Below are 15,901 nucleotides of genomic sequence, written 5' to 3'. Positions count from 1 at the left end.
AGGCAAAACCAAAATGAAACAAAAGGAACTGATCTAGGACAGTGAGACAATTACGGCTACTAGAACAAGTTGGTAGAGAGTAATGAAAAATAAGGCTGGACAGTAGTGTAGCAGGGACCATGAAAGCCTTTCAAGTCACTCAACATTTACTCATTCAATTAAACATTTATAGATGCTTACTATGTGTCAAGAACTGGCATGAACTTGTTGTGGAAAAGAATGCTAACTGCCTACTAATATCCATTCTTTCTTTCTTCCTTAAATACAGATTTCCCAAGCCCTATCTGGGCATGTGACAATCTATCTAAACTTTACTTCTCAGCTTCCTTTGCATCTATAAATGGCTGCATAAGTAGCTCTGAATAATGAAATGTGAACATATGTGATGAGTGACACTTCCAAGCCATGCCTAACATTATGGGCTCTCTTGTCCTTTTTTCTGTCCTGCAAGCTAAGATGGGAATCAAGAAATTGAGACCTGAAGCAGTGATTTTGAAAGTTTGTATTACTGTCATGGTAAAAGTGGTATAAAAAAAAAAAGTGGTAAAAGTTCCAAAGTATAGTGGAAGCACAAAGAAAGGAGTAATTAAATGGTTCCATAGGAAAAAAGGTGTCATAGAGGGAATGCTTGAGATGAATACAAAGAACTGAGCAAAGACATAAAAAAAAGAATGATATATTTAGGGAACAGTAATTGTTTCTATTTAAGCTGGAAAATATGCAACAATAGCCTTTAAGACTTTTTAGAGTCATATGTATATAGGGGTATACATGTATATATATTTGATAAAATAAAAAGTAATTTAAGAGATTTGGTACTGATACAAGAAAAAACACATCAATGAATAAAAAGAGAGACTAAAAATTTAAATCCAAATACATTAAGATGTAAGTATACAGTTGTCTCTCAGTAGCTGTGGGTAATTAGTTCCAGCAACCCCCTGCAGATACCAAACTGCAGATGCTGAAGTCCCTTATATAAAATGGCACAGTATTTGCATATTATTTAGACATATCTGCATATCCTTCCATATACTTTATAACTAGATTACTTACAATGCCTAATACAATGCCTATACATCACTTCATTTGTGTGGATTCACTCAATGGACATCAAATTCAAGTTTGCTTTTTGGAACTTTGTGGAATTTCTTTTTCTAAATATTTTGGATTCATAGTTGGTTGAACCCATGGATGTGCTGGGCCAACTGTACTATAAAAATGATATTTCAAACCAGTGAAAAAGAAATATATCATTCAACAGTGGGCAGACAACTGATATACTATTAAAGAAAAAAAGCATCATCCCTTGGTGCCTTGGTCCATAACTCGATCTTAAGGCTAAAATAAATTCAAGAATGATTAAATATTTTTGTAGGAAAAAAATGAAATAATAAACATACTAGGCCAGGTGTGGTGGCTCATGCCTGTAATCCCAGCATTTTGGGAGGCTGGGGCAGGAGAATCATGAGCCCAGGAGTTTGAGACCAGACTGGGCAACATGGTGAGACCCCATCTCTACAAAAAATGAAAAAACATTTAGCTAGGCATGATAGGTGTGCATGTGGTCCCAGCCACTCAGAAGGCTAAGATGGGAGGACTGCTTGAGCCCAAGAGGTCAAGGCTGCAGTGAGATGTCATTATGCCACTGCACTTCAGGCTGGGCAACAGAGCGAGACCTAGTCTCAAAAAAAGAAAGAAAGAAAATGTACTGGAAAAAAGGCATGAATGGACAGGTATGGTGGCTCACACCACCCAGTACTTTGGGAGGTTGAGGTAGGTGAACTGCTTGAGCCCAGGAGTTTGAGACCAGCCTAGGCACCATGGTGAAACCCCATCTCTACAAAAAATACAAAAAAGTTAGCTAGGCATGGTGGTGCACTACTTGGGATGCTGAGGTGGGAGGGTCACTTGAGCCTGGTGAGGTTGTGAGGCTGCAGTGAGCCGTGATCATGCCACTGCACTCCAGCTTAGGTAACAGAGTGAGACCTTATCTCAAAAAGAAAAAAAAAAAGAAGAAAGAAAGAAAGAAGAAAGGTATGGAAAAAAGTAAAAAAAATGGTAATAATTATGTAAATAATTTATCTAAGAAGGACAAAAAACTCCAGTAGCATAAAGAATTTAAAGGAATTAAAATTAGTAATAAATAAATCTACTATAAACAAAGTTAACAACATAATTCCACTCAGAATATCCTGAAAAGAGAGGAGGAATGTATGTGTAATATATATGTGTATAAAATATATATAATCATTTATATATAAATGATTTTACAGGGACACTGTATTTCTGGAATACCACCAAAAAACTGGTAACAGTATCTCTGGGAAGAAGGGCTGGGAAAGAGGTCTACTTTATAATGTATATAATTTTAAATTATGTTTATGTGACTTTCTCAATTGAAAAAACTTAGTTCAAAATTTAAAAAAATTATGCTGATAAAACAGAACTAGACCAAGAATGCCATTAATCCTGATTGACACCATTGCCTGTATCAAACCATACTGGCACAAGAAGATTGGCAGTCATTTTTTTTCTTAAGAAATTAAGTAAATAGGCCGGGCGCGGTGGCTCAAGCCTGTAATCCCAGCACTTTGGGAGGCCGAGGTGGGCGGATCATGAGGTCAGGAGATCGAGACCATCCTGGCTAACACGGTGAAACCCCGTCTCTACTAAAAATACAAAAAATTAGCCGGGCATGTTGGCGGGCGCCTGTAGTCCCAGCTACTCGGGAGACTGAGGCAGGAGAATGGCGTGAACCCGGGAGGCGGAGCTTGCAGTGAGCTGAGATCGCGCCACTGCACTCCAGCCTGGGCGACAGAGAAAGACTCCGTCTCAAAAAAAAAAAAAAAAGAAATTAAGTAAATAATCAACTAACTTAAAAAAAAAATCAAGGGAAGAAGGAAAAAAAATACTTCAACTCATGGTTCATCCATCCTAGTTTCATAATATGGCCTTGCTCTATGGTATCTCAAATATTGCCAGATAATAACATCTTCTCTCACAGATATCCTTCTAATTATAAATCACACAAACATTATTTTCCTCTGCTAAACTCTAATATTAAAGTTTTCCTTAAACTTTTCATTAAAAATTACTTTATTCTGTAGGTAGAAGAGAGGACTTGCTATGTTCCTAACACAGAGAAATGATACTCAAGGTGATACATTCCCCAAATACCCTGACTTGATCATTACGCATTTTATTCATGTAACGAATATTCACATGTACCCCCAAAATATGTAAAATATATGTCAATTTAAAAATTACTTTATTCTGAATGGATATAATATAAACCCCTGATCAAAAGGTAAACAAAGCAAAATAAGTCTTTTTCCTATCTCTGTACCCCAGTTGTCTAGTTCCTCACTCCTATCAGTATACTCCCAGATATTTTACGTGTGTGTATGTCTGTGAGTACCGACATTAAAATTTTTAAAAATATATGCAAATAGTAGCTTTCTATACAGTGTTTAGCCCTTGTACTTTTTTTTTCTTTTTTTGAGACAGAGTCTCGCTCTGTCGCCCAGGCTGGAGTGCAGTGGTGCAATCTTGGCTCACTGCAATCTCCACCTCCCAGGTTCAAGCAATTCTCCTGCCTCAGTCTCCCGAGCAGCTGGGATTACAGGTGCCCACCACACCTGGCTAATTTTTTTTTTTGTATTTTTAGTAGAGATGGGGTTTCACCATGTTGGCCAGGCTGGTCTCGAACTCCTGACCTCAGGTGATCCACCTGCCTCAGCCTCCCAAAGTGCTGGGATTACAAGTGTGAGCCACCGCGCCTGGCCAGCCCTTGTACTTTTTACTTAACAAAACGTCTTGGTGAATGTCCCCTTTTCCTTTAATGTTATGCTACATCCTATTACATAGATGTATCTAATTTATTTAATCATTTCCCAATCTATTTAGATTGTTTTCAGTCTTTTGCCATTACAAACTCTTCTTCAGTAAAGAACCTCGTATATGTCAGCATGTTACTGTGAAAAAGTGTGATTGATATGCCTACTAAACAAATTCTTAGATATGGTATTGCTGGGTCAGTTTTTTTTTCCTTTAACATTTTTAAGGTTTTTAATACATCATTGCTAAAGTACATTCTCCAAGAAGATTATGCAAATTACACTCCTATTTGTATTATTGAAAAATCTATCTTATGTTTCCAAACTCTAGGTAACTAACTTATTTTCAGCTTTGTTCATTGATGGAAAAAGTAGAAAATCACTGTTACTTCACTTTAATTTGACTGCTAATAAACATTTATTTGTATCTCTAGACATTTCTATGAATTGCACTTATTACAGTTCCTGAATTATAATAAAATAGTTGTTGAATAAATGTATTCATATTCTTTGTACATTTTTATTTTGAAGTGTTGTTCTTTCCCTTATTGATATGAATAACTAATCTTTTAAGGCTTAAAGCGTATAAAGTGCCTAAACATATCTGTTAGTAACAGGTTCTCTGTCTTCCCTACCCCTTCCTTTGTATACAATCTCATTTATTTTCACAAAAGTCTCAGTGGTGGGTGACATTATTGCTGCTTTATAGATGAGGACATTGAGACTCAGAGCTTAAGTTGTCCAATGTTTCTCAATGAGAAAATCCTCTTGGAGAACCAAAGCAAACCAGGCTAAGGAGTTAGGTATACTACTTTCAAAATTCTGTACTTATGAAAAGGCAGAAACTTCGCAATAGGCAAATAATCTATAAAACAGTCAGATCGCACTTCTAACACAGATAGTGGAAAAGCTACAAGTAAGGATGTAAAAGATTTGGGAATTTCGTTTACAAGCAAGAGGGGATGATTTATAATCCTGAATATTAGTAAGGTAAATGATAAATATTCTACATTAGAATTTGCAATTTTTGGCAGGGTTGAATCCAGGTTTTGTAGGCCCTAAAGTTTAAAGTTTCCAGAGGAAAGTAAAGAAGATAGGAGGAGAGGAAGTGGGAAGTGATGGCAGCAAATGTAGCTTAAACAGAAGGAACCAGAGGGAGAGTAGGAGGAAATGAAGCTTAGAGAAGCAGTCACGCTCAAGATCGTGTCAAACCTTGTAGGCATGGTAAGAACTTTGGGTTTCATTCTGACAAACACTGGAAATCATTAAACAGTTCTGAGTAGAGAAAGGATATGATTTGATTTTTATGTTTAAAAAGTAACTATGGCTATTACGTACAGAACTATAACGGGGGAAGAGTATAAGAAGGTAGACCAGTATAAGACTATACATAGTTGATTGGACTGTTGTGATAGCAGTGGAGGTGATGTGAAATGGTAAGGTATTCAAAATATTTTGAAGGTAGAGTCTTGATCAGACTTCTTCCAAACGCCTTCATATGAATATGCAACACTTGAGCCAATCAAAGCAACTGGGTCAACATAGCAGCTTCTTCATTCACACACATTTGTACATACTGTCTTTCCCAATGGCTAGATATTGACTGTCTAAACCACTACTCACTTATCAAGAATTAACAAAAGTTTTTTTTCTTCTGTAAACCATTCCTTCATTTCCCCTTTCTGTATCCAACAGCACTTTGTGTTATTCCTACTATAATATTTATCATACCTGACAGTAATAATTTAAAAACTTTTTACTGCCTCCACTTGTAGATTATGTATACCTTAAGGGCTTAATTCATCCTTGTAATTGCACAAATTATCATAAACCACATAATATATATGTGATATATATTTTGTATCTATGTTTCTATCTATTGTATTATATATATGATAGATATTATATATGATGTGTATATACTGATGTATATATGATGACATATATTGGATATATATCATATAGATGTGTCTAATTTATTTAATCATTTCCCTATATATTTAGGTTTGCAGTCTTTTGCTTTTACAAAGTCCTCTTCAATAAAGAACCTCATACATGTCAGCATGTCAGCATGAAAAAGTGTGACTGTATATATTGTGTGATTGTATATAAACATGAACAATGATAAAATTTGTTCAAATGCCTTCAGAAATGTCTTTTGAATTGAAAGTATTTATAATTGTAAAATCCTAAATAACCCCTGTTTTCGTTAGAAGGGAGAGAAAACTCCTGAAGAGCTCCTTCCTCACCCCTAGTTCTGAAAATAATATTTTTTCTTTCATGAGTAAACAATTTCAGTTTTCTGCCATTTTAGGAAGCTATCATTGATAACAAGTCCAGTCACATTTAATCATCCTAAATTTTTGTAAAGATATAAGTATGATTATTGCCTAGGTACCTGATAAACTTATTTCATAAATATATCCATATATATATTGTATGATATACTTCAGACAACTGATCTGAAAATTACTTTTTTAATTTAAAAAACAGATTATAACTTACCAAATCAGTTTCTTTTTTCCTTCTTTTCTTTCTTTCTGTTTTTGGCGCCTGACAGGGGGACAGGAGAAATACAGAAATTGTGATAACAAAGACTAACATACGTTCTTACTTCATTGCAAATGTTAAGATACTTGCTCAACAGGTAATACAATAGTCATTTCTTTATTCTCCAAGAGGAACTGTGCAGTGCTAATAAGCAAATGTGAGAAAAAATTTAAAATCTGATAAAACATAATTGCCAATAACAGCAACAGAATGGAAGGATACTTTAGAGATTATTCTTTTTTAAACCTCAGTTCTGCCCAGAAGCCACCGCCATATTAATTTAAATGATTATTTTATTTTAATCATTAACTGATTTTTTTTTTTTTTTTTGAGATGGAGTCTCTGTCGCCCAGGTTGGAGTGCAATTGGCACAGTCTAGGCTCACTGCAACCTCCGCTTCCCAGGTTCAAGTGATTCTCCTGCCTCAGCCTCCTGAGTAGCTGGGCTCATAGGCACACACCACCACACCTGGCTATTTTTGTATTTTTTTGAGACGGGCTGGTCTCAAACCCCTGACCTCGTGATCCACCCACCTCGGACTCCCGAAGTGCTGGGATTACAGGCTTGAGCCACCATGGCTGGCCGACTTTTTTCTTTTTTTGAGACGGAGTCTTGCTCTGTTGCCCAGGCTGGAGGGCGGTAGTACAATCTTGGCTCACCACAACCTCCACCTCCCAGGTTCAAGCAATTCTCCTGCCTCAGCCTCCCAAGTAGCTGGGACTACAGGCATGCGCCACCACACCTGGCTAATTTTTGTATTTTTAGTAGAGACGGGGTTTCACTATTTTGGCCAGTCTGGTCTCAAACTCCTGACCTCGTGATCCGCCCGCCTCAGCCTCCCAAAGTGCTGGGATTACAGGCGTGAGCCACTGTGCCCAGCTGATTGTTTGTTTTAAAGATTTTACTCCCCATATTTTAGCTGTAGAAAACTACCATGGAGCTAAATATAAAATATATATAAAAAGGCAACATTTGGGACATAGAAAAACTCTTTTACATATGACATTTCCTGATAACCACAGTACAGAACAATCTAAACCCAACCTTTTAAACTTAAAAACAAAGGCAGTACAAGCCTACTAAGATCTTCTTCAGCACAAAGACCTTAACCTAGATCTAGAACTGAGGAACTTTCCAGAACTTATTTATATCTGACAATTTCAAAAATGGGATTGAAGAGGTTTTGGAAATTTAAATACATATAAGGTAGAATAACTAAAAATAAAATGGAACATAATCAATACAAAATATTGATGGTATTCTTGATATGAACAGGTATCTAATTATTTCATCTGGGGTACTGAAAAGAAACACATTGATAACTTTTTCTATGCCTGATGTCTCTTCTGTAATATGGATTTTATAAAAATTATTTAATAAGGCTGAAGCAAGAATTAAATAAAATACACAACACTGAGTACAATTCTCAGGCCATAATAGGCACTCAAAATAAAAAGGTTATTATTATTATATAGACTTCCCAAAACACATATTTTCCTAAAACCTAATTCAAGAATAAATATAATTTGTAGGTTTTTATAAAGAGGCCACTGGGTAATACAATGAATCACATCTTTAACTGTAATTTTTCAAAAGGAAATTCAGATAATTATCTTTTTTTTTTTTTTAGATGGAGTCTCGCTTTGCCACCCAGGGTGGAGTGCAGTGGCGTGACCTTGGCTAACTACAACCTCTGCCTCCTGGGTTCAAGTGATTCTCCTGCTTCAGCCTCCTGAGTAGCTGAAATTACAGGTGCCTGCCATCATGCCCAGCTAATTTTTGTATATTTAGTAGAGATAGGTTTTTGCCATGTTGGCCAGGCTGGTCTCAAACTCCTGATTTCAAGTTATCTGCCCATCTAGGCCTCCCAAAGTGCTGGGATTACAGGCATGAGCCACCGCCCCACCCCGATCTCTATTAAAGCTAAGAGTATAATCTTGAGGGCAGAACATTATGTTTTAACTCAGTGAACAAAGTATTGATTGCAGACGGTTTAGAAAATATGGTCTGATAAATTATAAGACAGAATGAAGTTTGGAGGATCTAAAGTGGTGCTAAGTTGACATGTTCCCTGTAATGTTTTTCTCAAAATAAAATTTTTCTCAAATTTCTCAAATACAAGATGTCCCAAACACTCTTAAAAAGAATTCATAATTAAATCCTTTTAGTAATCAAAATATATCACATTTACCTTTGTGGCTGTGCAATCTGAAGTCTTAAATTCATTCATATATTCATCTAAAAACACTTTAAAAGTGTTGACCCAAACTCTCACTGGAGATTCACCCAGTGAATCACGCTGCTCAAGCCTCATCGTCTTTTCCAGAATCTGTTCAAATAGTGCATAGAGGTCTTTATACCGTATGCTTTTCCCATCATCCATCTATAAGCAATAAGAAAAGAAATGTATGGTTTTATAAAGAAACTCTTTAAATATAGAGGAATGGTTACACTTGTAATGGGGTAGTATTTAGAATAAAGATTACGATCCTGATACAATTTCTAATGAGCGTGCCCATGAGGTCATGTGGTATTTGTAAACTCCCATTCTAGTATGGGATGAATGCAGAATAAAACATGCTAAATTTTAGTAAAAAACCTGACTGTAATAATTCGAGGAAGTCTTGAGAATTTCTCTTCTAAGTGTGACTTTTAAATTTTATGTAGCTATAAAGGTTATTTGTATCCCTCTTAATTACTTAGCTCCCCAGAAATGAACCTTGTTTAGATGGTTCTACTCTAAAATTGAAAGAATGAATACTTGAATCATTGCCTAAGGATATATTAAGTAACCAATTTATTTTTCCAAAGAAGAGTGACATGCCCAGAGTAACATCATATTATTTGCAAGGAACTGAAATAGAATTTCTTTTATTTAAATGAGATCTGGAATTTTTTTTTTTTTTTGAGACGGAGTCTTGCTCTGTCACCCAGGCTGGAGTGCAGTGGCATGATCTCAGCTCACTGCAACCTCTACCTCAAGCTATTGAATGGGTTCAAGCCATTCTCCTGCCTCAGCCTCCCCAGTAGCTGGGATTACAGGCGTGCACCACCATACCTAGCTAATTTTTGTATTTTTAGTAGAGACGGGGTTTTCACCACGTTGCCCAGGCTGGTCTTGAACTCCTGACCTCGTGATCCGCCCGCCTTGGCCTCCCAAAGTGCTGGGATTACAGGCATGAGCCACTGTGACCAGCATAAAAATGTTTTTAAATTTTTTTATGGGCAGCCTTTCTAGCCAGAGAAGGCTTAGAGAGACTCGCAAGCCATTGTGCCCAGCCAAGTAGAGTAAATTAAAAAGCTTTCCTGATTTTTCTCTTCACAGTGAATTAAAGAATATATTGAACAATGAAAAGCCAATAAAATATGAATTCTTTTACATAATATGATAATTCATAAACACTAATGCTTCTGTAGACCAAAGCATTAATTGCACACACCAAAAATAAATTTTCTAAAACATGACCAGTATCATGTGAAAGTATAAGGTAAATCTCAAAGTGATATAAACTAATATGTAGAAATCAGTGACCATAAACTAACTGCCCTAATTCCATTAAAAGAAAACATATAATGCTTCCTCACACAGGAAAATTAGACATTATAGCCCAGCAATAGAGCTAAAAGGATTACGAAAAGTCACAGGGAAAAACAGAATCATACCCAGGACATCTGAAGTCAGTATCTTAAAAGATGAAAAAAACAGCTGTAAGGTGGGAAAAAGCTACTCAAGGAAATTCAAGGGAGCTTTTAATCTGAAACCATTCAGTTTCCTTGTCTATCCCTAAAACAAAAACCATTCATTTTCCTTGTCTATCCCTAAAACAAAAACAAGGAACTGGAGAAATCTCTTATGAAACATGGCTTTTGTATTATCTTCTACAGCACTAACAAATTTTTCATATGTTGAACTACTAAATATCTCCTAACATAGTCCAACTCACTGCCAACGCAGATGAATAAAAGCTGAAGATATTCTGCCGAAATTCCTTCAGGGCTTTTTTAAATACAACATCCACGAGTGTATCCTTCTTGCTGTCTTCATTATCTAGGTCATTCACCTGGGAACCACAAAACGAGTTTTAGTACATAATCAACTAATTGAAAAGAAGTAAATACAACAGTAGGCATGTATTGTTTCTTCTACAATGACTGCCCTCAAAGTGCAAGCCACAGGCTATTATAGGACTCAGGTAAAAGTATGACTAGACAGTCAAACTATAATTACTATTCTATGATTTCTAAGGTTCCTTCTAACATTGTGTAATTCTATAGTTCTGTTACAAGAAAACTCCCATGTGCAACAAGCTGCACCTTCTCATATGAAATTTGACAATTTTAGTAAAATTAAAGTCACTACTAAAGCCTACAACCTTAAATCCTGTCTACCCAGTCTAGCTAATGCATATCCTATTATTCACATCTTTCTGGTAAAGAACAGATCATCTAAAGCACAGAAGCATACGTAATTTTGATATCTAGAGGGTATATCCTGATATACACAAGTATTCCATACACAGAGCTGCTCTGGGGCCTGACTTGGCAAATAATGTGTACCTTTTTCAGAAGAAATTCATCCATGCTTTTTAAATCACTGACACTTGCAATGATCTGGACAGAGTCATTTTGCCAATGCATAGAATCCAAAGCCACATTGCTAATCTTCACACTTCGCTTGCGCTTAGCCTTTGGAGAAGGTTCTTTGTTCTCTTTGAACTCCTTCCGGCAACTGCTGGGCAGTTCTGGGCTCAAAGGAGGTGTTGGGTGATATGGAGCTAATTCTACAATTCAAGATAGAAGACCCAAAAAGACACATTTGGTAAATATATTGATAATCTTCACATCCTTCTTTTTAAAGTTCCTTTAATAAGTCACTGAAGGAAACATGCAAATATATGAAAAGCAAAGTAACATTAATATTTGAAGTTAGGCAGCTAAGCAATAAATCCAGACGGCAAATTTGTACAGAAAGTGTATTTAAAAATTACCACTTTTCAAAGGGAAATGATATCATATCTCCCAAGAAGCTGAGGTCTGATACTAAAAACCTGGATAGAAATGCTTTGCAGGACATCAAGTTAGATTCTAAAGACCTCAGTCCCAAAGAAAAGAAGAGAATATACAACCATACTGGCATATTAAATGCTTACTGTTAACAAAGTCACAGCTTTGCTACACGTTTGAAACAATATGTGTAGCTACATACAAGTCCAACAAACCAGTGGAGTTTGATAATTATTATGATTTCTTTACTACAGTCTAAAGTCCTGAATACTTCTATGATAACATTTGGTGATTGCTGGCAACCTGCTAGGGAGCCAAGTAACTCAACTGGCTTACTTCTGCTTGGGTCTCTTCAGCATTTAGGATCTTCTTAAACATCCCCCAAATAACTGTCAATTTATTTTCTCTACAATTTTTCTCTACAAATGTTTACAACGGTGAAATTAGAGTCCATGTAGCCCACTACAATTTAGAACTAGACCACATTTGCCAAACCCTATCTGGAGCTTGATGAGAATGTTGGCCTCCTCTCATTTCACATGCTTGTCTTCCCAATGTGTATGCTCTTTACCCTCTGTCCAATGGTATATCCTGATTCTATCTAAACTAACTTTGATAATAAAGGAAAAAAGTAGCCCCCTACATGCTAAATACCACCTCAGGCAGGAATTGAGAGAAACCCAATCTCAACTATGACACAAGAGTAAAGAATATAAAGATACAGGATACAACTATATTCAAACATATATCAACTGATTTTACTTCTATTATACAGCTTAGATATATTAAGTATCTAATTATTTTATTTAGCAAAGTCAGTATCTTTCTTATTAATAAAATAAATGTTTACTAAAGAAATTATCCATAATCCCATATTAGCATTAAAAACAAGGCCTACCTTAATACATTTTTTCCAAATATAAATAAAAAGCTATAATCCTAAGTTTTATACATGTCATTATGAAGCAAATACACAACAAAGTTTGCTTATAATATGAATTTTCAATTAGAGTTTATACTTCTTTCTCGAGAATTAGCAACAAAGAATATAATTGTGGGAAATAAAAAACTTAGAAGGATGACTGTCAACCAGACAAGATATAAGAAATTGATAACCTTAGTCACTCAATAGTAGGGAATTCCCAGTTACCCAAACCTGTAGTATTCATTTAACTTGTTATTGGTTTTATCCACATCCATTTGTCAACTGATAGAAGCAAAGCCATAAGATACAAAAACAGGGGTCTAACTACCTTTCCATCATTCTTTCCTCTGGCATAGAGAGCTCAAGCCCATCCATCCCTCTGGGAAGCTTGATGATCTTTCCTTCTTGTTTCTCTATTTTATCCTAGATATGAGAAGATTTTGGTTTCTTATTGTAACTAGGTCTGTTCTATCCTGCCTTAAGCTTTCTTCCGAGGACCTCTTTCTATTTTAGTCAATGCTGGTATTTCACTCACATTACCATATATCCACCTTGGATGTATATCCTTGTTGAAGAAGTTGGTATCTTTATGTAGTAGCTAAAAACTCTCAGGCATACCTGAGAAAAGGGCTTGAGAAGAAGTGGTAATCTTCTAACATTAGGATAACTTGGAGAGTAAGTAATTTTCCCATTTAGAGAGGTCAGTTTTCTGAACGATGAACTAACTGTTGAGTACTTCTCAAGTGTGTTATGCTGCATGCCCAGAAAGTTAAAATAAGAGCTATGGGACTGGGCATGGTGGCTCATGGCTGTAATCCCAGCATTTTGAGAGGCTGAGGTGGGAGGATAGGTTGAGCCCAGAAGTTAGAGGTTACAGTGAGCTATGATCACACCACTCCAGCCTAAGCAACATAGTAAAACCTTGTCTCTAAAATTGAAAAATAAGAGCTATTATAAAGTGCCAGGCATCTGCTAGGTACTGAAATATAACAAGTACTTAATATACAACACAGTGGTCAAGACTGTGGACTCTAGAGCAGGACTGCCTAGATTCAACTCTTAGCTCTTCCAGTTACTGTATGTGCATAAATAAATAACTTTTCTTTTTTACTTATTTGAGACAGGGTCTCACTCTTTCTCCCAGGCTGAAGTGCAGTGGTGTGATCACAGCTCACTGTAGCCTCAACTTCCCAGACTCAAGCAATCCTCCACCTCAGCCTCCCAAGTAGCTGGGACTACAGGCACATGCCTCCATGCCTGGCTAATTTTTATATTTTTTGTAGAGATGGGGTTTCACTATGTGCCCAGGCTGGTGTTGAACTCCTGGACTCATGTGATCTGCCCACCTCAGCCTCCCAAAGTGCTGGGATTACAGGTGTGAACCACCATGCCTGGCCTAATAAAAGAAATTATCTGTGCTTGAGTTTTCTCATCCATAAATTGGGAATAATAATCATACCAATTCTCAAAAAACTGTTGTGAGGAGCAACTGACTTAATAACCATAACATGCTTACCACAGTGCCTTGCATGTAGTAAGCACTCAAATATTAGCTGCTATTAGTTATAACCAGTAATACGTATTTGTTAAATGAATGAATAATGGCTACATTTTTATAGTTTAGAAAATTAAGGCTAATCTATGATACATAGTCATTTTTGAGGTGGTTGCTGCTTCATCGTTTTGTGGTGTATTTTTTGGGGAACTTCTATTGTAGGAAAAATGTAACTTTATTTTTAGTTAAGGAAGGATTTAACAATGCTGGTCCTATCTCATTAGAACATCCAGCCAACAGGATTGACATTATGTATACTACAGGAATAGCAAATTTTCAGAAAGAGTGAACAGAAATTATGAACACAAGTTCCACCCTTTGGTCACTTTTACCATCTGGAAACTGATGAGCTGGAATCACATCTGTGCCTGCAAAGAGTGGCGAAACCTCTGACTGGGTAGTAGGTTTCACTCTCGTAGTCTTCTTCTCCCCTTGTTTCCCTTTGGCCCAGAATCTCATCTTAGCTCTCTGAGGTCTGTTTAAAGAAATAAAGGTAAAAATGGAAATTACAGTATCTCAGTGATAATATTTGTATATATCACTTTAAGTTTTACAAACCTTCTATGTATATTAGCTCATTTAAGCTTCACATTTAAATTAAGTGTATTTATCTTTACTTTTGCATTTAAACTTCACCTGAAAGGTGAAAAATTATTTAACTTCTCTGGGTTTTGTTATTTCTATATTCAGATGCGGAAACATCTTGAATATAGAAATAACAAAATCCAGAAAAGTTAAATAATTTTTCTAAGATGAAACAGCCACAAAGCAGTGGAGCTAGAATTCTAACTCAAGTTTTCTAACTCCCAAACTGGTTTCTTTTCATTCTTGTCCGCCATCCAGCTTGGATTTAGTATATACCCAATTTAACAACAAAGAAAATACTTTTTAAAGAAATCACTAATAATCCTACCACTCTAAAAAACATTAGTTTACCTTTTTTTGTCATTTCCTTCCAGTCTTTATCCATAAGTATGGCAAGTTTTACATCACTGTTATCATGATGCACATAGAATTTTAAATCTTTCCACTCACCATTACATAATAAAAGCTTTAATGTCACTATTTACATTCATGAGTTATTAGTATTATTAACAGCCACTTATTTGAACTTGTATCTTTCTCCAGGCACAGTGCTTACAAAATTTAATTACAATATCAACTTTACCTTTTTCTTTTTTCTTAAAGACCAGGTGATAGTAACAACTTTGCTTTTAACAAACTACTATAAATATGTTACAGGTGAAAAACTGGAGACTTATATATTAGGTAACTTTCCCAAAGTTTCAGTGAGTGAAAAATTCAACCACATCTATTATATTATATTGCCTCTTCTTAGTGCTTATACACGCTTTCATCATACACATCAAAGAAATACCTTGCAGTAACAATGGCATGTAGTTACTGACCATATATTATGTATTCTAACCTCATAGTTGGAGTTTTATTTGTAAATTAATTTATCTGTTCATTTGTCTGTTCAATCATTCAATTAAAAAATTTTGAGTATGTACTAGGTGACAGGCACTACGCCTTATATATGATATTCCTAATTTCACAACTACCGTGATAAACAGTATTATCCTTACTTTACACATGAGCAAACTAAGGCTTAGAGGCCTGATGGAGATGGAAGTTAAAATCAAGTCTATCTGGTTTTGAAGCCCATGCTCTTTCTTTCTTCCTTCTTCTTTTTTTCCTTTTTTTTTTTTTTTAAAAAAAAGCTTATTACTAAACTCATATATTTATACATTAAAAAGAGAAATTATTCTACAAGACTTACTAAAAACAACAGTATCTCTCTGCCATGCTCACCCCATTTTCTGCTCCCTAGAGGCAACACTTTTGAATTGCTTTAACTAATTCTTCTGATATTTAGTGTGCTTCTGTAACTATCATACTCATGGCCACAAATAATGATTAGGCATGTTCCACCATTCCAGTCCTAACCATAAACATGTGCCCCCAAAAGAATTACACTGTAATTTTAGTTAGATCAATATTCAGTATTTACTTTTAATGATATTC

At 35.7% G+C, this 15,901-nt stretch overlaps 1 protein-coding gene across 5 annotated transcripts in view; it reads right to left on the bottom strand.

The window, feature by feature from the left end:
• MYO9A (myosin IXA) overlaps nt 1–15,901 on the bottom strand; it is a 300,242-nt gene that overhangs the window by 45,596 nt on the left and 238,745 nt on the right. For all 5 annotated transcript variants that reach the window (XM_058427939.1, XM_032174780.2, XM_032174781.2 and 2 more), the window contains 5 exons: nt 14,206–14,348; nt 10,947–11,170; nt 10,334–10,450; nt 8,581–8,772; nt 6,345–6,392 (listed from right to left, as the gene is read on the bottom strand). In XM_058427939.1, coding sequence (XP_058283922.1) covers nt 6,345–6,392; nt 8,581–8,772; nt 10,334–10,450; nt 10,947–11,170; nt 14,206–14,348 — 724 coding nt within the window. The remainder of the gene's footprint in view (nt 1–6,344; nt 6,393–8,580; nt 8,773–10,333; nt 10,451–10,946; nt 11,171–14,205; nt 14,349–15,901) is intronic.

The sequence above is a fragment of the Hylobates moloch genome, unplaced genomic scaffold, assembly GCF_009828535.3.
Source record: "Hylobates moloch isolate HMO894 unplaced genomic scaffold, HMol_V3 SCAFFOLD_14, whole genome shotgun sequence".
Classification (NCBI taxonomy): domain Eukaryota; kingdom Metazoa; phylum Chordata; class Mammalia; order Primates; family Hylobatidae; genus Hylobates; species Hylobates moloch.
This window is presented reverse-complemented; position numbering and strand designations above follow the sequence as displayed.